General features: G+C 50.0%; 1 protein-coding gene across 11 annotated transcripts in view; it reads left to right on the top strand.

The window, feature by feature from the left end:
* AGAP1 (ArfGAP with GTPase domain, ankyrin repeat and PH domain 1) overlaps positions 1-24,568 on the top strand; it is a 520,170-nt gene that overhangs the window by 183,154 nt on the left and 312,448 nt on the right. For 6 of the 11 annotated variants that reach the window (XM_032393918.1, XM_032393646.1, XM_032393848.1 and 3 more), the window contains exons 3-6: positions 419-506; positions 1,201-1,212; positions 21,543-21,628; positions 24,419-24,560. In XM_032393918.1, coding sequence (XP_032249809.1) covers positions 419-506; positions 1,201-1,212; positions 21,543-21,628; positions 24,419-24,560 — 328 coding nt within the window. The remainder of the gene's footprint in view (positions 1-418; positions 507-1,200; positions 1,213-21,542; positions 21,629-24,418; positions 24,561-24,568) is intronic. The other 5 variants (XM_032394158.1, XM_032394087.1, XM_032393993.1 and 2 more) reach the window with 1 other exon arrangement.

The raw sequence follows: 24,568 nt of genomic DNA, 5'->3' as shown, positions 1-24,568 counted from the left end.
GGACCTGCGTCCTGAGGCAGAGCTCTTGTTTTGTTTTTCTTAAAGAATTGATGTGGGCATGCTTAAATGCAGAGAGGAGAGTTCTGGTGGGGAAGGGAAAGGTAAAAATATGGGGGGGGGGGGTCCTTGATGGGCAAGCTGCAAGAGGTCTCAGGAAGAAGGCCACTGTCGGTGTGTGCTCAGACAGCGTTCACGCTCTCGGAGCCCGCGAGACCGATAAGAACGGGAGGTGGAAAGTGAGAGCTTAGGAGCTCCTTTGACTTCAGGAGGAGAATTTAACAAGCCAGGTTTGGGCCTTCCAGCCGATGCTTGGGTATGATCATGCTTCGCCTTACCATACATGTTAACCTCTCTGTTTGCAGGTTGACGAGTAGAGTGATGTAATGATAATGAACAGTCGTCCGATTATGTGTTTCAGGGGATCGTGGGTAACTTGGCCAGCGGCAAGTCGGCCCTGGTGCATCGGTACCTGACCGGCACGTACGTCCAGGAGGAGTCTCCCGAAGGTATGCGGTCTGGCAGGCGGTCTCAAGCTCGAGAGCGTTTAGTCTATTAAGTTTTTCTGTAGCATATTCTAAATCATGATGATGATGCATCACATTTCAAGAAAGTAAAATACCAAGCAGTAAAAATCCTTAGGTATGTCATTTCTTCCATAGTATTTTTAGCTAACTGATCATATTTACTTTGGCATTTAGAACAGTAGAGTAGAGCCTTGAAATGCTGTTGAATTTATTTCTTATGTAGTAGTCCTGGCGTTTCAAATGTCAATCCAGTGTCACCCCCTTTAAATATTACTCGGACATTTCTCTGATCTGGATATGAGTTTATCCATAACTTGTATGTACTGTTACCTGGTCACGGATCGGAGCCTCTCAGATGACCACCACCACATGTTTTGAGTATGTTTCCCCGTATATTCTATTATAAACACGTAAGAATCATTTTGCATGAGAGTAAGAGATTTCTTTTGCCATTAGGCTTTTGCTTCAGTTAACATATTCATATTTTATTTTTTGCTTTAAGTGAAATTACGGTAACAGCAGGAAGCCATGCAATCCCTGTGTCTTTAATCAATGTAGAGTTCACAGGCGGCTTTCTGAATGATATTTTCTCTCCGTATAACCTTTTAAAATCCAATTCTGAGACACTGAATTTCTGGTTCCTTCTTTCTCTTACTGGCTGTTCCATTCTTTGCAGATATGGATGCAGGTAACTATACGTTTTCTTCATGGCAGCGCTTGTCTTGTTTGAAGAGAGAGGACAGGCTCAGCTTCGCACTGTAGTGTTCCCTTCCTCCTTGTTCCGTGTGCCATCGATTCTGTTTCATTTTATCCTTTTATTTAAGTTACACATTTCACCCTGTTCTGTCCCTTAGCTGTGTCCTTAGCAGTAGTCCTGAGTAGCTTCTCATGTTCCCTGTAACACCTGTTCTAGTATTTAACTCTTGTCCTGGAGACTGTGTAACCATTCAGAAGGGTACGGAAGGCTGGCGTTCTGGGGCTCTCTGGGGGCTCTGCCATCATTCTGCAGAGTTTTGCAACCCTGTCATCAAAACCTCGTGGTGGTCACCTCAGGGAAAGGCCCGCTTCTTCGTTATCCACGTGGAGCTGAGGGCGTAGGGAGATCAGACTCGGAGGCTCCTAGCTGGGAATCGAAGAGAAGCCCACAGCTGTCCAATGGAGAATGAACACAGATGCTGGGAAGGGCACGATCTGGAGAGGGGTGGGGGGAGAGCAGGTTCTGGGTCTTTCTGACTTCTTCCCTGGGATCTGTGCCTGGACTGTGCTGCTGTTGCGTTTGTTCCTTGGTGTCTGAGCGTGGATTTTAGCCATAGGCGTTTTGATTCCACTGAGGGAGCCGGGCCCGGAGCTTTTTTCTTGGCCTTTCTGCATCTTTGTTGGGGTTAGGTATCGTTGATGACACCAGATGCGGAGGGGTGGGCTAACCTGACTTGACACGATCACCTCTTCGAGTGAATCTGCCCACACTCTCCTTACATGCCCCGATTCCGTTCAGGGGTCGCCAGTGATACAGTCTGGGCCCCTGGTTTTGCTGCCAGTGCTCCAGCTTCTCCCGAGTTTGGTTCAGTGTCCAGTGCGGTCAGTGCGAGAGCCCCTGAGTCATGGACACCTGTCCCTTCCCCATGTAGTGCTGTTTTGTCATTACTGGGGCTTTTGCTGTTTTCCCATGTCCTATTTTTGGTCTATTCCATCACATTTGGGGTTTCTTTGCAAGGGACCCTTATATTTTGATGAGCATGAAGGCATTTTTCTCTAATGTTCATATTTCAGGTAAAAATTATACTCAGTGGGGTGACTTAAACTGTGGTCTCTAATGAACCCCCTTCTTTGATTGTTTAACACATTTTACTCTACTGAAATTTCATGGCATTGCGTACAGTTTTAAAAATACCCTATAGGGTAGAAGCATGCATGAGTACACCAAAGGACATCCCTTTCCTCATCTGCAAAGTCTCATCCCGCACAGTGGGGCTTGTGCCCAAGGTGTCCTGGATCAGGGGAAAGACTCCATGATCTTTTCTCTCAACTTCCAGGGACTCAGGCCGCCCACCTGTCCTCTCACGTGTGACTCAGGTCAAGGGTGGAGCCCCCAGGTGCTCCTGAGTGGATGTGCTTCAGGGCCTCTGGCTGCAGAATGAACCGTGGGCAGGTGCTGCCGCATGCCTGGAAACCCCATAGCCCCCCTGAATCTTTGTTTCCCAGGGGCTGTCTGCTTGTGCCTTTCTGGAACCAGGCAGGTGGCCACATCCTTGCCTCATAGGGAGGCCGGGGAAATGACTGCCACTTCCTGTCCCCTGGCCTGGGCGAGTCTCATAGCAGCAGGAGAATCAGGTTGTTTCAGCAAGGACATGATTGAGGAAAGCCTCGATTTCTCACTGTCCACACTGGAGTTCTTTCTGGAACTGGAATTCTGCCAGGGAGCCTGTAGCTGGAAAGTGATCTTGGTTGTTGTCGAACGTGTTAATAACGTCGACTGATTACATGTGCTTACTTCATTGAGAAGCTTTCCATTCAGGCTGTTCTGGAGTTGGAATGTACCGAAACATTGCCCAGGTTTGCGGAGAGCGTCGGAGCCATGGAATCCCGTCCCATGCGTGCAGGCGGCCGATGAAGCCGATCATAGATCAGCCCCACCCGCGACTACTCGCAGAGACGGAGGGTCAGGTTAGGGGGCAGCGAGCTGATGACGGGCGTCTGCAGCGCCGTGCTGGGGGAATGCACATCCAGTGAGCTGTGGGGCTCTCCGCTTGTAACTCGTCCTCCTTTCCTCCTACACCTGCTGGAGAGACCGGCTGCCCCCAGCTGCACGTGGCAGTGACTTCAGGCTCCAGCTTGCTGCTGCTGGTGGCCGTGAGATCGGCCAGTGCACACGGTTTGCTGGAGCTCTCCTGCCCTCACAGGGTTGTTCCTTGATTTCCTTAACGTGTAAATGTCCCTTAGCGCCACTCTGACCTGCTGCGGGATCTTCACGTTGCTGGCCGTTTACGGTGGGGAAGGCCTTCTGTTTTCAGGAGAGTTCTCTCTGTCGGAAACTGGCGCGGGATGATCCGGACTTTTGCCGGAATGTACTTTTCATCAGATGGATTGTAGCTGGGTCTCCGAGGAGAACAGCTGTGGTGTTTGAACCGGGTGATACGTTCTCACGGATTTTCTTATAGCACAGAGAGTTGACAAACACGATTTCAGTAGTTTTAAAGATGCAGTTTAAATGAGGGATTGATTTCAATATTATGTGTGTTTTTTAATGAATAAATTAGCAATGCAAAAGTGGGTAACTCAGCGGGGAACCAGTGATCCCATCAAAGTCATCCAGGGAGTGAAATTTTTGTGCAGGCAAATATCCATTTAGTCGTGTGCATGCATGTGTGCGTGTCTGAGTCCTAGGGTCATCATAACAAATGGCCGCAAACTGCGTGGCTTCACTCCCCAGAGCCTTACTGTCCCCGTGCTGGAGACCCGAAGTCCGAGATGACGGTGTTGACGGGGTTGGTTCTTCCTGGAGGCTCTGAGCACGGGTCTGTCCCGAGCCTCTGTCCCCATGCAGTGTTCTTCCAGGGGCTTCGTTTCCGTGTCCAGATCGCACTCTTCTCAGGGGGATGGCAGGCCCTGGACTTAGGGCCCACCCTGCTCTTGTCTGGCCTCATGTTCGTCACGTCTGCGAAGACCCTGTGTCCACATGAGGTCACGTCACGGGTATTAGGGGCTGGGACTCAAACATCTGTGTCACGGGAGGGAACCCCCCCACCAGCGACCCTCCGTGTGTTTCGCACACGTGGTGTTCCAGTGGGAGCTGCACGGAGCACGGTTGTCCTGTTCGCTGTGGGGGCAGGAGGGGCATGAGCTGCCCCCGCTCTCCCTGGAGGTGCTCACTGCTGGTGTCCGGGAGCTTCACACAGAGGAGCTTGTCTGTGACTTTCACACCTCTGATGGGGATTTCATAGCTGTCACTCACTCCGCGTAAAGAGAAGCAGGTGAAAATGATTCCTTTGTGATCTGTACCCTGTTGATGGCGCTAACTAGAATTGTGAATGGTATTTCAGGCATGTAATCTGAGCGTCCACCTCATGTGCGTGCTTAATATCCACTGTGCACCGCACCTTCCCCACCACAGACCCCACGGGACTGCCACTCGGGTTTTCACTCTCTCCCCTCAAAATTAAGAAAAAGAGAAAGGAAAGGAGACTCGGCTGTTTGGTGTCCGTGGGAACTTGACAGACACCTGCCCCGAGCCGCTGTACCCCTCGAGGACTGGGAGGTTGTGGATTGTGGTGTCCTCGAGGGACTTTGAGCTTTAGAAACGGGGCCATTGCTCTGACACCTTGTCTCTGTGACATCCCCGCGTTATTCCTCTTCTCTCTTCTGCCGTGGGCCCAGCTGAACTGTGCGGACAGTTCGTGCGGAAGGATCTGGAGCCTGCAGAAGCTCCCACCCAGGAGCTGCCATGTTGGTGGTGCAGGACACGGGCTCTCCAAGATGAGACTCAGCTGTCCTGTGGATCGAGTGGAAGATTTTAAGGTCGGTAGAGACAAGCTTAAGAATGTCCATGGACCCTCCCTCCTGTGATTATAAAATTAACTGCTCTTAGCTACTTTTTCATGGAACCGTGGGAACCAAAACAGGGTGGAAGGTGCCAGGGTGCCCAGGTCCCGGCTGCCGCTGCCCCGTGTGGCTGGAGAGTTCTGTGGCCGCTGCTCCTGGCAGGAGCGGTGCCCGCTGTCCCCCCCGCCCCCCCAGCCCGTTCTTGCCCTCAGCGCTCTGCCAGCAGCCGTTTCCCAGCAGATGTGTCTGTCTCAGGGCAGGAGATACGTTCTCAGGAGCACAGGGATCTGAAATATTTTTTTAATGAATGTTTGCTTAGTTGCTTAGAAACAAACCATGTGGTAAACACTTAGCCATATTTTCTGGGACACATGAAATGCATTTAAGCTGTCAGCCCCTGAAACCCCTTCCAAATCAAATAAACTTAAAAAAATTTTTGTAAGCTACCACTGCTCAACAGATGTTTGGGCTTATTTCTAAACACGTCCTCTTGTGTTGTTTAAAGTCCCAATGAAAAACATCTGTAAACTCTAATAAAAATTGAGTAGTTTTGAAATCCAGCCATTTAAATGTTTTAACATAATTTTGCCATGTTACTTGTAACTGAGTGATTATGAGTACATGATAATTTTTTAATGAGGATTATCTGTAAACCTTGAGATTACGAGCAGCCTACTGGTAGGTTGGTTTAATAGATCAGGCACAAGGCAGGTCTTTTTCACATTCTCGAATCATTCCAAACCCGCCTCTGGCCATGGAAATACCACTGACCTCTCGCTTTCTTCCACCTGCTCTTAACTCTGTCCCCTCACACGGAAGCCATGCTGAGGGCCAGGTGATGTTGTCCAGAATAGAAGAGGGATCCTGAAATTATCCCTAGAGCCACAAAGAAACCATAAAAGAGAAGCACGTTCTGCTTTGTTTTGAACAAGAAGAAGAAGGCTGTAAAATGAGAATGAGGAGGTCGTCATGTTTTTGGCACTGACCGCGCTGGCAGGACAGAATGTGTTTTCGAGCTGGTCGTTTGGAACTCAGAACACATCTTCCCATGTTGTTACAATTAAGTCGACAAGAAGTGGAGTGCATCCTGAGAGTCGGGCACCTTCCAGAGAGGAGAAGAGCCTTCTGTTGAGATAACTCTAATGCAAGGCATTGCACCTGGCTGAAGGAGACTCTGTGAGCACTCAGGAGGGCCTGATGGCTTCTGCTGGGAAGAGCTCCAGCTTCCCCCTGCAGCCCACGAGTGCTCACTTAGGCCACGTGATGCGGAGCCCCCAGATAGCACGGTGCACGCTGTTGACACAGCTGGTGCTTTCCCGAGACCTCTCAGGACATCACATGTTGCTACAAAACCATTTCTTAACTAGGAAAAAGGAGATGAGCATCCAGAAAGTTTCACCTTTGCAATTACAGATCATTTTTTCCTAGTGAAATCTTAATACCAAAGGTGTTTTTTAGAGCTTTAAATGCATGACCTCTGTATTGCAGATGAAAAAGTAGTCATTGGATCCCTCAAAGCTGAGCCCCCCCTGGGGTGAAAGCTCCCACCCTGGTCCGTTGCTACGTCTGTCCCTGCCTCTGGCCTTGATTCTGCCATCTTGCTGGCAGCTGGCTCCCTTCCCAGGCAGCCTGAATGGCAGCAGAACTGTCCACCACTGGCCCAGGCAGCGGCGTGCTCTGATCTGGAAACCACAGGGTGCGCAGTCATTGTATCAGCCTAGACCCTACATGGTCACCTTCAAGGAGCTTGCATAGAAGAGCAGGGATTTATTAACTCGTGTACTGGGAGCAGCTAAGGGGACGGATTTCGCTCTAGAAAACCCTACTGATCCATGTAAGGTCATGAGGAATGGTCTGTCCCACTTCTTGCCCCGGTGGGCTTCGTGCTCAGCTAGATCTCCCCAGTTGGTGGCAGGCATTTCATTGGTGGCCTCATGACCGTGTGATCCTTAGTGTTCCCAGGAGATGGGGAGGAGAGTTGGCTGTTTGTCTCAGTAGCTCCAGCAGAAGATCTGACACCCCTCTGGTTGCCTGGCTGGAGTCCCATGCTCTTCTGTATGGTCACCAACGGGGGCTCATAATGCAGAGCTCTTCTCTGACTCACAGATCTGCTGTCCGGCTTTGCGCCATGAGGACCTGCCCTGGCAGGTGCCCTGGGCACTGTTTGAACTCACCTCGTGCTACCGCTGCCAAATCTGACTTCTCCGGGCCCACTTTGGCCGTGGACCTCAGGTTTTTCAGGCATTTTCTCCTGCTTGATTTTCAAGGGCAGCAAACTTTGGAATGTTTACGCATTTGTTTGGATCTTAAGGTATCAGCCCACAAAGCTGTTTTTCTGCATCCCCCTCCCCACTGTTGTCTTAACTCGGCACCCCTCCCTCCCCCTCAGTCTGTTTTACTGGTCCTAGGAAGTGGGAAACATCAGATGCTTGTGACCATGCCTTCGCTGAGGTGGTCTGACCACCGGGTTGAGAGGTTTTCTGTGGAAGGGAGCACAGAAAAGGAGAAATACTGAGCTGAGGCCAGCCTTGGGGTAAAGGGAGGGTGAGGGGCACGCTATGTCTGGTGCAGAGAGGAGGCTGCGGGGGTTAGGAGAAGCTCCCTGTGTGGCTGTGGGTCAGGGTGGAGAGACTGACAGTCCAGAGGAGGCTGGGTATTAGTTTGAATGGATGGAGCTCACATTTCAGTTATGGCTGATGAGAGATGGAGCGGTCGACATTGTCTGAAGAAAATGTTACATCCCGTGAGACCATGCTCGCTTGACCTTAGAACTCCCAAGTGCGAGCTCCCCTTTAGGGTCATGGCCAGCTCCAAGGACCAGGACATGGTGACGAGGGAGGTAAAAGTTAGCAGCAGTGAAGTAGGCCAAGTGCCAAAACTACGTGGGAGAATCTGGGTAAAGTGAGAGTGTCCTTGCACGCCCCTCCAGGTCTTGTGACCATGCAGGAGTCTGGTGCCTTCAGCCGGAGGGCAGGGCATCTGCAGGAATCAGCCACACACGGTGAGGAGGATGGCCCGATTGTGTGTGCACGCATGTAGCGCTACCAGTGATCTACTGCAGGTGACAGTTTCATATGGTCCAAATGAATTCTTTGATGACTGAGCCAGGCCAGAAGTGGAAACCAGAGTCAGCTTCAGTGTCATGTTTTGTACATCCTGGGCGGCTTCCTGGAGGCAGCGTGTTGGGAGACTCTGAGGCAGGATCTAGTGCCGGCGTGATGAGTGGGCAGCAGCTGCCCTGGGTCTGAAGGCGGCTTACGTTCTGTTCACGCAAACCCCGAGGAGCAGTGTGCGTGGCTGGCATTTGTTACCCTTTCCCGAGCCCCATTTTTTCAAAACTGTTTTGCTTATTTTAAAAAATATCATCAGAGACAAAAGAAGAAAACAGCACTTGCTCTTTGAGGGCCACTCCAGTAGTGGATGGAGTGGAGCTGGGGACTTGGCGCACAGACCGTCCTGCAGTACTCTTGCCTCTGTGCTCCAGGGGGCGGGGAGCGGGTTCAGGCCGAGTGAAGAGAGGAGGCTTGGCACCTGGACCAGCGTGGGGGTTTGGGGAAGAACTGTCCAGACCCAAGTGCCCGGTAACCGCGTAGCCTGGCAGGGGGTCAGGCCGGTTGCTCTGTGCGTCTTCCCTTGCAGCCCAGGGAAGAAAGAGGCCCCCCTGGGCAGGGAGGATGGCTAATGTAGACACGTAATGGGAGTCGGCGGTCTGGCCTCTGACAGGCCATTACGGGAGCCTGGCTTTGGAGAGGGATGTGGGGACAAGGGGGAGGAGTCCTCGGACAACCTCTGGAGGTTGGAACGGATTCCATCCCGATGGAAGGAACTGCAGGAACCTGTTGACCTCTGAGCCCTCTGCAGCCCCGTCAGGAGTGCTGGCTGCGCGTCAGTTCTGAGAAGCACCGGCCGCAGGGTGTGTTTGTGCTGTCCGGGCCCTGTGCCCTGGTGTGCTGTCCAGCTTGGGCAGGCACCCGCTGTGCGCCAGGGACCGATGTGAGCTGATCTTATTCCAGAATGTTCCAGATGCAGGAGCTTCCTGGGCCTTGTGCAGGGCCAGGTTCAGCTGGAGAGGCAGTGACCGCCCCCGCCGCAAGGACACCCCAGTGCTTGGCAGGTTCAGTGCTCTCCAGCTCACACTCCGCACTAGCCTCAGGTGTTCTCACAGACCAGAGCTCCCGCCAGGATGGGGACACAGGCCTGGAGACAAAACCTGGATCCCTTCCATTAAAACAAATACACTGTTTCCATAAGACTGGAACAGTTACAGCGAGTCTCCAGAGAGAAGGTGGAAAACAGCCATCTGAACCGAGCGTGCAGGCATCCGCATGAGAACTGTCGAAGGGGAGACAGGCTCCGGCCGCGCTCGCCCCGCCTGGGCTGGGACTGCCCATGAGCCGGAAGGGGCACTGCATTTTTAAACGTTTGTAAAAATAAATAAACCAACAAACAGCAACCCAGCAGAAGAGAATATGGCCCACAATGCCTAAACTATTTATTATCTGGCCCTTTAGTGACAATTTGCAGACCTCTATGCTCAGTGTTGTAGAAACATCAGCTTGTTAAAATATGTAGGATTTCTCGGTTTCTCCGTAGGGTTGGATCTAACTAACAGTGAGCAGCCTTTTTTAATTTCTCGAAGCATATACCTGCTTATATTCAGGGAATAGTGAGTGGGTAGTTATTTTATTATTTTATTTATTTATTTATTTTGAGAGTGTGAGTGAGAGCGAGTTGGGGCAGAGAAGCAGAGGGAGAGAGAGAATCTCAAGCACACTCCGTGCTCAGCGTGGAGCCCGACGTGGGGCTCGATCCCATGACCCCAAGATCGTGACCTAGGCTCAACTCAAGAGTTGGATGCTTAACCCAACTGAGCTACCCAGGTGCCCTGTGAGTGAGCAATGGTGAAAGCCGTTACTTTTCCATATTTGATTCTAGGATTGTGTATTTAAAAATAGAGTTTATGCGACAGGTTATCTTTTTAATGGAAAGTTATTTTCATATGGATCACACTAGTGGAGAACTAAGAGACCATTTGCCAGCGTGCTAGTAGCCGAATAACCCAGCATCCAGCTTCCGTTTGGTGCTTGCTGACGCACTCTTGCTCCCCCCTGCTCTGACGCTCTGGCCCTCAACACCAGTGCTAGGCCACACGGAGTGTCAATGGTCAAGGAAGCCTTGTTTCAATATTCTAGGTGAGGAGCTAGGTTCTTGCGCCCCAATTTGCAAAACTCTTTGTAAGTTTACCTTTTTTTTGATGCTTAAAATAAATGCGCAGAATATTAAAAATAAAACAACTATATTTCCCCCCAAAGAAACAAATGTCTAAGACTAAATGCATTAAGTTCACCACACAAGCTATTTCAGGGACGGCAGTAGATGCTGGAATGTTCAAGTACAACCACAGTGGTGGGCTTTGGAACATTTTCAATAAACAGTTTACTATTCGGTCATAAATCAGGTTTTACTGAGCGGGGGCCATCATTATGTAGGACTGTTTTCTGTAGAATGCACATTCAGGACCGCACTCCCCCAACCCCCCGCCCCACCTACTCAGTGGGTTCTGGGGGCAGGGTCTGCACCTGCTCATGGACCCCCCGGGGCAAGACTCACACCCAGCAACACTCTTGCCTGATGCTGTAAGAACTGAACGGTGTCACCGGAGTGCAGATCAGATCCATTCTGTCCCTTTGCTCGTGTGGAGGCCTGGCTGGAGCTTAGGAACAACGTCAGGCTTACGCAAGCATGGAGAAGCTGGTAGCGGAGACTTGGAGAATCTATTCTGTGGAGCAGTTTAAGAAGCACTGTTGAAGACTTGCTATTTCATGAGCTGTTTTGACTTGTTCTCCTGGATCTTCCAGAATGTGTGGAATTAGGACCAAGTATTAGGCAAAGTCCTGCTGTCCGGTTGTGTCCTGGGTGCACTCCTGTGTCACTGCGTTTGCAGGTTGAGACTCGCCAAGTGTGAGTTTACATTTGGAAATCGCTAAGTCGTCATTGTGACGTCGGAACTACTAGCTGATTTCTGCCAGGCGCTTGTGACGTGTAAGGACTCGACGGGGAGCTGACGTGGGCTGGCCTCCTGTCCCCTCACCTTGCCCACTTGAGTCAGGTGCTCTGATTACCTGAGTTTTCACATGAGGAAATGAAGGCACCAGGAGGAACGGGCACCACTCGAGGTGTGAGCCCAGGGTTGACCTTGGCAGGTGTGAGCCTGGGGTTGACCTTGGCGGGCGGCATCGTGTCTCTTCCCCTTCGCTGCTGCCTGGAAGTGCCACCACCCAGCATCACAACTTGACAGGGCACTTGGAGCCCAGGGCACTTGGAAGGACCTTGGGCCACCATGCAGCCTCAGGGCTGGGCTCTGCCGTCCACTGCAGGGGGCTTGACCCCTGGAACAGCTGCCAAGTTATTGGGGAAAATACTGAGTTCTGTGGAGGAGTGTAAGTGAGCTTTGGGGCTTTGGGTTCTAGCTTCCCAAAACAGCATTGCAGGAAGATCCCGAGCGTGTGGAACCAGGGCAGACCCAGCAGGTCTGGGGGCTGGAGGAAGCTTTGGCTCATGATCCCAGAGGTGGGCCTCCCTGTGAGAGGCCTGGGTGGTCAGCATGACACCTGCAGCGTGAGGCGAGGGCAGGCAGGTGGGAAGCCGTTCGCAAGCAGAGGTCTCTTTCCAGACGGCGTTCCCCTTATTTCAGGGTGGAGCCCTGGACACCTTTGGGCTCTACGGCCTCCCAGCCTGCCTTCTGGAGTTGATGATAATGCAGAGCATATGTTATTCTTTGCGGTAGCTGAGCTTCTACAGCTCTAATTACAGACAACTTTTGGGGGGATAATAGTATTTGACAGCAATTTTAGATAGTGTTTTTTTTGGGGGTGGGGGAAACTCATAAAACTTAATGAGAGTGATATTGGGTCTGTCACTGATGTTGAAAATTGGAGATTGGCCTTGATAAACCAAGCTACACCTGCACAGAGTTGCTGTGTTTATTTTAGTCTTAAAAAGAGATGATTTGGAGGAGAGAACTCTCAATAGGTTTTATGTATTAAACTACTGGTTTGCATATTCCTCAAAGCTCTTGGAAGCTAAGATGTGAAGAAATAGTCACTGTTGAGCAGCAAACCACTTCCGACGTTTCGTTTTCCAGCTTCTGTCTGAGCAGCAATACCGTCCGGCCATCACGGTGCTCTCCACAGGTCATACTTGCTGCTCCGGACAGGAGGCCGTGAAGCCCTTCTTGGGGACACAAAGGGCCTGAGGCTCTCGGGTTCCAGTGGTATGGCCACCTTTCCGTCCACCTGGTTTGGGTTTTGTTGGCTTGATGTCAAGAAAGCCTGAGCTGCACGAGTGACCCTTTAAAAAAAATATGTATCAACCTGTTTGCTATTTCAAGGTACCCGGCCACTAAATAGATCCACAAGTATGGACGTAAAAAGAAAGGCTGGACTTTCATAATGCCTGTGTTAAATTAATGAAAGCAACTGCTCTCCTCCCGTGGAATTGTTCAGATAGGGCCCCCCCGAGTCATGGTAAGCACTAAACGACCCATGACACATCCCCGAGTCAGTGGGGGAACTAGTTACTGCTCCACTGACTGACATCACACAGAAAGCTGTCCCCACATGCGTGCCCGGCTTGTCGGCCGTGAGAATATGGGACACGTCCCATAGCAAGGTGCTTGTCTGGATAGATTTCAGGTGCAGACACTTGCAGGACAAGGATTTTAAAAGGCCAGGTTCAAAGCTGCCACTCTGATAACATTCCAGAAGGTGGGTTTCTGCGTTTATGTAGGAGTTTACCCGACACGGCCAAATCCACGCGTTCTTGGTCTCATTCGGTGCATCACGTACTCGGTTCATTGTTAACTATGACTCGCTTCCAAAACCAGTTACCCGTATTTTAAAATGCTTAAATCAACCATTTTAAAAAATTTTTTAAAAATTAACGTATAATGTATTATTTGTTTCAGGGGTACAGGTCTGTGATTCATCAGTCTTACACAAAAATCAACCATTTTTAAAAGTCTTGAAGCCTCTCTGGAGAAAAGTTCTTTTGAGTAGCTTCGAAACCCTGCTGCTTGATAAGAAACCCCACCTTTGCTGGCAGGAGCAGTTTCCACCAGCGCCTCTGTTTTCTCTTCTTTAAAGTGATGTTAAGAATCTGTATCATTTTTCCTGGAACATCGTGTGGTCTTTTGATCTGCAGATCTCTCTTTATTTCTGGAAAATTCCTTTGTATTTTATCTCTCAAGAGTCTTGTAGTTCTTTTGGGGGAGTTTGTTGTCAGCGACCCCATTTACCCTTCTGTCAGGTTGGTCTGTCATCCTGTCCGATAACTTCTGCCTCGGGTTTATCTCCATCTTTCTAATCTCACCAGCTGTTTATTTCAAGCTGTCCCTCTGTGTCAGACTCTCAGCTTGGAGCACTGTCTCTTCTGTACCTTGTTTTACAAATTTTACTCATTTGTTCCAAAATGTCGCTTTGGTTCTCCTTTCTAGGGGTTTCCACTTCATCTCCTATTTGAGATTCTCATCCCTGGCATTCTTGTTGTTTGGAGAGCCTGTTCTTAAATTGCGTTAGAAAGGGAAGCGATTGTAAGGGATTTCCGTGTGCTTTTTGAGTTTTGTTTTCTTCTCTGTTGGCTCCTGTGTTTTGCATGCTCCTTTCCTCCTTCCTGTCTCCCTCCCTGCCTCCTCCTGTAGCTTCGGTGCATGGTGTCCTTACCATTTCTCCATACCGTACCTCCTCTTTGGGCATCTACCCACACCTTGTCTCTGCCGAGACTGGGGCTGTCCTGACTCTGCTCTGGGGTCCCTGCAGGGTCAGCCACCAACATTGGCTGGGGCCACCGAGAACGCTCCTCTCGCTCGTCCCAAGTCAGGTACGGGGTGTGGAGCACCCCCTGCCATCTGGTTTCCTGTGGTAGGTGATAACCCCAGTCTTGAGTATCCTGGAGCAGAGGGCTGGACCGCTCTGCTTGCATTGCCGTTCTCCAGACCTCAGTCATGCATGCAGATCCCCTGCGGGGAAGTGCTTGGGCCACAGGACCTGAGGCTGGATGTTATTTTCCTGGAGACTTACAGTATAAATGCATCATCATGCCCTACCCATCCCTCTCCTCCGCCCTCTGAGGGAACCGCCCCCAAACCACAGGGATCTGCTCTTTGTCACAGGCTGGGGCTCTGCTTTTCCTGTGACTTTACAAATGTCCAAGTATGGGGTTCCCTTCACTTATGGGGGGTTGGAATACATATTGTCATTCCCCAGCCCCCCCCCCCCCCGCCCCCCACATTCTGGCATTTTCTTTGCCTCCAGAGGGTCGAGGATAAGGCTGTCCTGCCTCTCTACCATTTTCCATTTTTCCCTCTGCCCTTTGGGGGCTGTTAACCCCAGGGGTGGGGGGTGCGATTAGGGGCCCTGCCCAGTCTTGGGTCTTCTTCTTATCCAAAGGCCACTGTTTTTGAGGTTTTAGTCTGTGAAGCTTCACCCCTTTTCTCAGCGGACGATGAATTTTCTTTCTCCTGCTGTTTACTTCCCCCCTTTGTTTTATTAGGAATAAAGGAAAGGAAATTCAATTATAGTGAAGTTCAAATCTGCCATCTTAACCTGGAACTTTGACTTCTCTCTCTATCTTCCTTTGTTATTTTACTTAGATCTGGGTGAAGTGAACTCATTAGGGACCACAGGCTGCCCGAGGAAATAACATATTGAACCTTCATCTTACCCGAGTCGTAAGCCTGAGTGCTTCACCTGTGGAAGCACTTAGTGGTCACTGCACATTAATCCTCACTGCTGGTACATTTTTATAGTTGTTACTGTTTTGGTTTTTTTTTTTTTTTAAACAATGTAAGTTTAAAAAAAAAATTGGCAGAGGAAATGAAATCTGACTCTGTTAAGTTTTGTAAACTAATACATTACCGATGAGACTTTTTTCCCAGTGAAAAAATAATATGTGGTCCAAAATTCCTTTTAAATGTCACAATACAAAACTTCTCCAAAACCTCCTTATTAATAAGTTACTGACTTCGGTATTTTCGTCAGATTTAAAAGGGCAAAATTCAAAAGTTTCTGCCACATTCACGATTAATTTTTTTATATTTTCCTAGGGAGAAATGAATTCATAGTCTTTTTCAGTGTATCCCTCTCATTCCACTTGTCTTAAATAATTAGGAAACAACATTTACAGATATTCTGTTTTATCTTGGGGCTGTATGGAGAAGAACATTTTAGGCAAATGTTAAAAAGGTCTTCATGGCCAAGAATGTCTGCGTAGGGAGTGTAGGAGACCCAGTCCCTGATGTACGTCGTCGCTGAGCCACGGCTCTTGATCGCTGACGGGTCCCGAGGCCAGCTTGCCCCCACGGGAAGCAATGAGCCCAGCCACAGCTTCATCAGATGCTAGGACGATGCCCCTCCCCTCTTATGGAAAAGGGAAATAATATGCTGTACAAATGCAAATTGAAACTCACAAATAATTTTCATCCTTTGCCAAAGCATGAAAAAGTAAAGATGAAAATCCACAGTTTAAAAAAAAAAAAAAAAAAGGAAATGTGATAAGCAGGTTTCTTTTCTTTTTAGTGATGATTTTGGAGCTGTGAGCAGAGCAAGGAAGAGGCCCGCCCCCTGTGTTCTCGATCGGCCCCATGGGTGCTGGGAACTTCCATGAAGGCTGCGAGGCTCATTTGTGGATAGGGCGGTGTCATTTGGCCCTGTCCCAGCAGAATCCCGTGCCAGAGAGAGGAGGACAGGGGTCTGTGGGCACATCTGGGTTTGGGTCTCCTTCCTGCGGCGTGCTGGCATGGGGGGTCTCGGTCAGCATCTGACCTTCCTTTCCTCCCCAGGAGATGGGGATGTCGGTAACGATGTTCGCTTCACCAGGTGTCCTGAGCAACAGCAGAGAGCATGTGGGAAGGAAAACGCTTCGTGGACTCTCGAGTGTTCTAGGTCTCTGTTACTAGCATCACTTTCTCTTGCTCAGAGAACTGTTAACGATACATTAATAGCTTTCGGTCCAATTAGCCGAAGTGATAGAAACAGAAATGTCAAACATCTGTTCCTCCCAGTGTTCACTCCCAAGAAAGCTTTTTTTAATAGGAAAATGCACTGTGCTCTTTTTTCCCCCTTAAAGCAGAATGACAACACAGATGAGCGCTTACACCTCTGTGTGGGGCTCGCCCTCCATGGAGGAGCGAGCCCACTGACTGTGAGCTAAATATGAGAAGGAACCCAGTTGTTTTACTTACCCCAGCATCCCAAATTTAAACTGGTTCCCAGGAATGAGGCCAGAACTCAGGAGAGTAACCTCGAAACCTTTAGAGTGTTTTATTACGGTTGGATGGTAAGAGATGTTCTCAAGTCTTTCTGAAAGATGTTTAGAAACCAGAACGGCTGTGTCCTTCCTGGTGTGCTGTTCACAACACCTGCACGTCAGCATCCCTGTTCTCGGTAGGAGCATCCAGGTTCGCCTCTTACCCATTTTTGGGAGAAATGAAGACCTTGACTCCCTTCAGAATGAAAGTTCAAGGGCACACAAAGGTCAACAGGGAAGTTTTCTGGGAAGCCTGAAAACTTGCCTTTGGGTGAACCAGAAATTGCACGTGAGGCTGAGTTTAGGCAAGTGGGGCAGCCCATCTGTCTGTTTTCTGAATGCTGGGTGTGGTGCTCTTTCCCTCTGCTGGCCTCACCGCATCTTTGGAAGGAATCGACGTAAGGAAAGAGGGACATCTGTTTTCCGTTCCCACAGGGATGTCATCCCAGGTTCGGGGCCCTGGTGCTGGGGTCGAGCCAGCGGGCCAGCAGCCACGTGTGGGCTCCATGGCCCCAGGGTCTGCACACCCCTGCTTGCTGTGCCCACCGCACACTTGTACACAGGTGTGTTGGGCCAACCCATGCGGACTGTTTCCAAGATGAGGTCAGGTTTGGGGACACTCTAGAAGTAAAATCATCCCAGAAGTAATTTAATATTATGTAATAATATTTGGCTGAGAATGTTGAACGCCATTCACGTAACAGGTTTACAGTGTTGGCCATGGGGAAGGCTGGGCATTGCGTGTTAGGAACACAAAGCTGGGCAGAATAGAGCTGCAGGAAAATAATTGGAAATTGGATTATAAAATCGGCATCAAAAAACCCTACATGAAAAGTGCAGTTGGATGCAGAGTTTGGTGGTGTCCTCTTAAATTTAAGGTAGGCAAAGATCTAATGCTTGGGATGGGCCAGGGTGTTTGCATTGAAGTAACAAGAGCTATGGCCCCCACTGAAGCCAGAGCAGCTCAGTTCCTCACAGGCTTTCCTCCCGAGGCTCTCCCCTTTGTGTTTCTCAACTGTAGAAAACGAGTTTTAAAGTCTTATTTTATTTCCGTGCCAGACCACGTTTCTCCCAGTACCCGGTGGCCACATTCCAGGGGAGCCTGACAGCGGTCAGTAGGAGTTTATTTATATATAACATTTATTAATCATGTTCTTTCTTCTCACACCCTGGGTACTTCAGCACCTGGCTGAATTTTATCTAATTATTAAATATTTGGGCTCACGGCAAATGCATAAGAGTATTTAATTTTTTTCCTGATGTATGTATAGTACCGGAAAAATCACGTAAGCCAATTACAGGTGTCCAGTATTTGTTATTTTAAGATATTGAAAAGACATGCTAATTATATACCTTCAGGGGAAACGTAAAGTGATTTTAGAATTGGGAGGGACCTTTAGAGGTGGAAGAAAGGATCACCCCTCCTTTTAGAGGTGATGTAAATTAGGTGAGTCCTTTGCTGAGGTTACAAAGCTGGAGATTGTAAAGGAACAAAAAGAGAGGTCCTTGCAAACCTTTCTTGACTTGAATACTGTGATTGAACTATCTGCAAGCATAACTTGATAACAAGACTCCACAAACACACTTGAAAAGAAGAAAATGAAAGAAGGGATGTGAAATTCATCCAGCAAGGTCTGTGGGTAGGACATGCAAGGAGGAGGTGCTCAGCTCCAAGCCATTCCGTTCCTGGAGAGCTGGGTACTGACCCCTGCCCACCAGGCTCTTGCTCCCCAGGGAGGGAGAAGTCGGGGAGGGATGCTGGTAGTTTGGGAACTCAGGTGGCCCCAGGGACAGGTTCCGCTGCTCACCTCCTGCTTGGAGGCCACCCAGACTGGTGACAGGTGTGTGTGGCCGTTGTGCCCTCAGATGCTAGTGCATCAGGGAGCTGCTGGGGGTGCAAGGCCAGGCAGTGGGGAGGCAGGGTCCCGGGGCGACGAAGAAGAGCGTGGGCTCAGGGTAGGAACTGTGGTGTGGTGTGGATCCTGCAGATTGTGGACTGCTGTGGGGGCAGGCCTGCGGCCGAGGGCAAGTGTGAGGCAGGCAGGAAACTCCTGGATGATTTCAACAAGTACAGACAGTCGGGATGGAGAGAATAAAGGGGGTTTTGAAATGTTCTAGGGATAACCTAGGTGGGGGGGGAGAGAGAGAGAGAGAGAGAGACTGTGTGTGTGTGTGTGTGTGTGTGTGAGCTCACTCTAGGAGGATCATGAGGACAGAAACTAGGTACCAAAGGTTGTTAGTTTGCTCCGGCCACCAACTGGGGGCGCTCCAAACAACCCAGATTGATTCTCCCACCATTCTGGAGGCCAGAAGTCCAAGGTCTTCAAGGTGTCGGTAGGGTTGATACCCCTGAACCTGTGAGGGAGGATCTGTTCCAGGCCTGTCTCTGGGCTTCTTGTGGTTTGGGGGCATCTTTGGTGTTTCTTGGCTTATAAAGCTCCTGCATTCATCTTCACCAAAATTTCCCTAAGGACTCCAGTCACTGGGTAAGGGGCCCGTCCTACCCTAGTATGAGCTCATGTTAACTAATCACATCTGCAATGAATTTATTTGCACATAAGATCCTATTCTGATGTACTGGGTGTTAGGATATGAATTTGGGGTGGGGGGGACACAGCTCCACCCATAACAGAGGTAATGGTGGGACACTGCATGAAATTAACGTTGCTCTTTTAGGATGTGATAATTAGCAACCTAACAGATTGAGGGACGCTTAGTGATTATTGGGGTTTTTAAAATATCTGCTGGAACAGCAAGGCTTCCGTGCCCTCTTGAAGGCCCCAGAGCTCAGCCCTTACCTCAGTTTCTCCTGAGCACAGGCAGGACTGTGTTGCTGAAAGGACATCTGCGAGGTGCTGCCTAGACCAGTCCCTGCCACCAGAGGGCCCAGCTGATGTGACACGTGAACTGCCTTGAAATCCTTTCACTCGGAGCACAAGTATTTTCCTGTGATGTGAGAGCTTTAAGTTCTGCATCAGATCTGCTCCCGACAGACTTGATCTGAAGTGCTCTGCTCCCTTGGGCTGCTCTGTAGTGGCCGTCATCCTCATTCAGGCGCCAGGATCAACCCACCAGGAATCAGAGGGAAGATTTGTGAGCTTGTACACAAATTCCTGTGGCTTTTCCCTTGTCCCCCTCAGTGTGACCCGTCAGATCTCTACAAATAAGATGTGAAGGAAAAGGTTTTTCCCAAAGTATAGATTTCCCATCTAACATTGTTATTTCATGAAAGGTTGAATTCGATTCTTTCTCACCAAGAGATAGCAGGTTCCCAGCACCTCTTCTTTTTTTAAAGGTTTTAAAAAATACAGAAATGATCCTGATTACTCTTGCAACTGTTGTAAATTTTTTCTTTTGTAAGTTAGGTTTATTAAATGTTAAGTGTATCTTTTATAAAAGCAAGTGATAACTCTTGGCAGAAATTTTGAATAACACTAATAATCCTTGCCAGTGGTGCTGCCCTTCAGGTGGAATGGGGGCCAAATTTTACAGCTGGGGACACTGAGGTAGAGAGGGGTGAATAAGGACGGCGATGTCCCAGCGGTGGCGTGTGGCGGCCCTGGGATCCGCACAGAGAGCCGGCCCGGCGGCGTCGGCGTCTTGTGGCTGCGTCCCACTGGGGGTGCGGGGGCTCTGCTGGTGCCCGGGGTTTCCAGCTCATTTTATAATCACGGCAGCCCAGCGGGAAAAGGATGCTGTGCTTTTCTACCTACACGGAGTCTGTGGTTCGGGGACCAGGAGTCATCTGCCAGTCTTTCTACAAGCGCAGGAAGTGGGCCCAGCTTGTCTGGATCCAGCGAGCAAACACGCCGTCACCTTCCCCCATCTGACCGTCCTCTGTGCTCTGCCCGCGGTCTTCGGGGCTGGCCGTGCAGGGGAGCAGAATGAGCGTTTATCTGTTTGTTTGAATGTTGGAAAGTTGTCTTCAGTTTTTGTTATTGAGCAGACTTAACGTGTGTTTTGCGGGCCGAGGAAGGAGAGGAGAGCGTGTGTGCAGACGCGGGCCCGCTTTGAAAGGTTAGTCCGCCGGCTGGCCAGCCGCAGGGCACCTGGCAGCCGCCCGTCCGGAGGGGACAGGGTGGCCCCGGGAGGCAGAGGGCGCACATGCAGCCTCTGGGGCCAGCGTGGTTCTCCAGGGCGCGGTCATCCGGGGTTTAGGGAGTGTTTCTGGAAGGCGTCTGTGCCGAGGACTGAGAATGAGAGCAGGTGCTGATGCGTTCTTCTCTCAAAAACAATTCAGAATCCTGGTGAGGGTTAGCTGGAGTGGACTCAGAGCCCAGAATCTCGAAAGGTGCTTTGTCTTTGGAGATGCGGAGGGACGCGGAAGCGGACGTCCTTCCTGTGTCCGGGAGAGGCCTGGCAGTGTGGTCCGGGGCGCCACGAGGAGACGCACGGGACAGTTGCGTGTCCCTCCCCAGCTGGGCGTGTGCGGGGCCGAGATGAGAAGGGCCAGATCCCCCTTCCGACAAATGCACGCGCGCGCGCACGGCGCCCCGGCAGGGTCCCTGGTGGTTTCTCGCTAACACAGCGTGCTCTCTAACCCCGTCGCCAGCCAGCTGCCCTGCTCTGTCTCGACCTGTGCGGAGAAGCCATCCCGTAGTTCTGTCTAACACGTGTGTGGTAGTTCAGCATCCCCCCGTACTCGTGCCCCGCGAATACGGAGACACCATTCCCATGATGTTCTGTGTTTTCCTTTCAAAAACTGGGTTTCTCTTGAGGAGAATACAGGTTCTCAGCTCTTGAATTTATCAAAATGTTGTAGACTCGGCACCTGTGGAACATGAAAAATTCGTTTCAGTTTTGCGAACCCAACAAGAGAATGATCATTTCAGTGCTGTGTTTCTGAACTCTGCCTCAACGTGTTCCCAGTGAGAGAGAATTCCTGAATTTACAAACAAAGCCTACGTTAAAATTCTTCCATTCTCAGCCATGGGTGACCCTGGCATTGCCTGGGAGGCTGTGGACTCTAACCAGAAGTGAACACGGGTCCTTAAAGACAAATACTTAAAATCTGAGTTCAGTACTTTTAAAATCCAGTGGTTGCTGGTCCTAAATATTGAGAGTTGCCTCCAGGGCGACAGCCGAGGGTGTATTTTTCCACAAGCGAAGCCCACGTCTGTTTGCCCTCGTTACACCCCGTCTTTCCTCGATGACAGGATGTTTTGTGTGTGGCAGGTGGCCGATTCAAGAAAGAGATCGTTGTTGATGGACAGAGCTACCTGCTGCTGATTAGAGATGAAGGGGGCCCCCCAGAGGCGCAGGTGAGTACTACAAGCAAAAAACGGTAAGCAGCCTCTCACCTTGGCTCCCTTGTTCAAGTTCTGGTTCAACAGGTGGCTCTAGAAATCAGTCAGGTGTGTGCAAGAAAGGTGACTAGAGGCCCCACGAACATGTTTTCTCTAATAAACTAATTCTGTTGCTCCTTCACATAAAATCCAAGGGGGAAGTTAGGTCTCCGTGGCTGGTTTTCACGTTTTTAAGATGGAAAGAACAACAGAACTTGCACTGGTTTGTCGACTGTTGATGTGACATCTGGAAATGTCCACAGTCCTCTCCCGTTCCCTGTAAGCAGTTTATTCCCTAGAGCAGTGGGATGATTTAGAAAGTTGCTGGTCTGAAGTCTGGAAATCTGATGGGGGCCACCATGCCGGGCTTCGTGGCGTGGTCAACCCCTACTGAAAACCAATGTGTGGCATAGTGTGGTTTCTTTGGAAGTTCCCTGAAGGCTGGGCATCCTGGAAATAAAAAAGCTTAGGTGTGGAAAATCTTTCTTTAGTTTACTTAATCTCCAGTTTATTATTTTACTTATGTCATAATTTACTAGCCAAGCACATATTACGTGGGTGAACACCTGCCCTGTGAGAGTCCGCTCATGTCATCCTCCAGAAGACCCTGGGGAGGATGCTCTTAGGAGTCCTGTCTTCACGGAGGACACTGATGCCATGACATCTTGCCCAAGGTTGGACGTGGTGGAGGGGCACAGACCCAGGTGCTTTGCCTGCTGATGGCACCAACCCGGGGATAGAACCAGGGCCCCCTCAGAGATCTCTGTCTTGGCCTCTGGCCGAGAGAACGTGTTTACTCAGTTCACTGAGGACCAGTCCTTTATTCTAGCTGTACTTTGTTCAGGAGCCTTACTTAGCCCAGAAGCGTACCCTAGTTAAAGATTTCTTCTGTGGGCGGGGATATCAGCACGGAGCCTTTCAAAATTATGGACAGGATTTTGTACAAAATTAGGCAGAGCATGCTTGAATATTCATGGGGGGGAACCTTGTTTTCAAGTTACCTTTCTCAGGCATGTGGAAGCCTGGTCTTTTCATTGTTCCAGAATATTTCATGTTACTCACCTAAGATAATAGCTTCACGAACAAGATCGTAAGACTTCTTTGTGGCTACTATGTCCTCTTAGCTTTGTGTAAAAAGTGCCAATTAACTGGCTTTTTTGTGTGTGGCCGTTGGTGGGAGCAGCCATTGGGATGGGTAGGGCTGCTTACTGAGCGCTCACCACCTGCTAGGTGCTGGGGCAGCCAGAACCCACCCATGGGAGAGTGGGGTGCGGCTTGCTTTTCCTCTGCATGGGGGTTCACACAGCCTTCCTCCGGTCCTGGAGGACCACGATCGCTCTCCGGGTGCTCATGCGCATGGGCAAGCTTCGCCGCACTTCTTGGAAGAGAACGGGAAAACAGACCTCAAGGTAGAGAAAGGGGAAAGGAGATGCCGCTGTCGGCCTGGGTCCTGAGCCCTTTGCAGGGGCATCAGGCCTGTCCGGGGATTCATTCTTAACAAGATCTTGATCTCATTTAATTCTACTGTTATCCTTGGGACTTCACGTTTATTTAAATTTTATCACGTAGAATTTTCACTTACAACTGAATCACTTTTCCGTCACATGTGAAGTCAGAGCTTAACCTACAAAAAATTCCCCCAAATATATCTGAGCTGATGCCTAGGCTGGTAAAAACTTACCTAGGAACAGTGGCTTCTCGCAGAAAGTAAACAGGATTATTATTATTTTTCATTTTCATGTGGAAAGAGGAGGGTCTTTGGTGACGGATTGACCTGCTCTCGATTCTGCTGCCACAACCACGTGTGAGTCTGGGAGGCTGCTGAGCTTCTGGGGCCTTCTGTTCACTAGGCTCCAACCTTACAAGTGGTTATAAGTATTGAATGAGATAGTACGTGCCTGGCAATAGTAACTTGCCCCAAAGTAGATGTGATGGAGGGTTCACCTGGATGCAGGTAAAACAAGAATAAAATGGCAAGAGTCAGGTTGTTGTGGGATTTTAATGTTTTTCCCTGATTTTTGCTCATTTTATTAATTAGCTTTGTGTATTTCTCTAACCATAAGTAATCCTACCTCAGAGGGGGCTTTAAGAATTCACTGGCAGGGGCGCCTGGCTGGCTCACTTGTTGGAACACATGACTCTTGATCTCGGGGTTGTGAGTTCGAGCCCCACGTTGGGTGTAGAGATTACTTAAAAAAAAAAAAAAAAATTCAGTGGCAGCTGATCTTTCCGGTAGAAAGACCTCTTCTTGTGAGAAGGAGTGGGCCACAGCCTGGGTGGAGGATTTCTGAGAGACCGCAGGAGCCCAGAGAGGAGTCGCCCTATCTCAGAGGAGTCCAGCCAGGCTCCTGGGGGTACTGTGGAAGGGAGTTAGTGTGAAACAGAAAGCTCCAGGGTCACTGTCAGCACCTGTCTTCCGATTTGGGGAGGCTCCTCTGCGAGGCTGGGTTTGCTTTGTGTTTGTACGACTGTGGCTGGCTGGATCGGGGCAGAGGGTAGACGTTCCCATGGGAAAGCATGTGTGGATTGTGCTCCTAGGAGCCTGGGGTGGCCTGAGTGGGAAGGGGGTGAAGGTCCCATTCCAGGTATGTTACGAGGAGGGTATGCTGCAGCCACGTGTTATGGCCGAAGTCAGGCACCCATCGGACTTGGCCTGAGCAAGGGGTCACGCGTCCTGTGCTCACGAAGACGCTGTCCCCACCCTTCCTCCCAACAGACAGCCTTGTCACTCAGCTCCTTCTTCTCTCTGCCCTCTTTTCTCCCTAGTTTGCCATGTGGGTGGACGCTGTGATATTTGTCTTCAGCTTAGAGGATGAGATAAGCTTCCAGACCGTTTACCACTACTACAGTCGGATGGCCAACTATCGGAACACGAGCGAGATCCCTCTGGTTCTGGTGGGGACCCAGGGTGAGTGC

The sequence above is a fragment of the Phoca vitulina genome, unplaced genomic scaffold (assembly GCF_004348235.1).
Source record: "Phoca vitulina isolate PV1807 unplaced genomic scaffold, GSC_HSeal_1.0 scaffold1, whole genome shotgun sequence".
Taxonomy (NCBI): domain Eukaryota; kingdom Metazoa; phylum Chordata; class Mammalia; order Carnivora; family Phocidae; genus Phoca; species Phoca vitulina.
The sequence above is the reverse complement of the archived record's forward strand: the minus strand, read 5'-3'. Positions and strand labels throughout refer to the sequence as shown.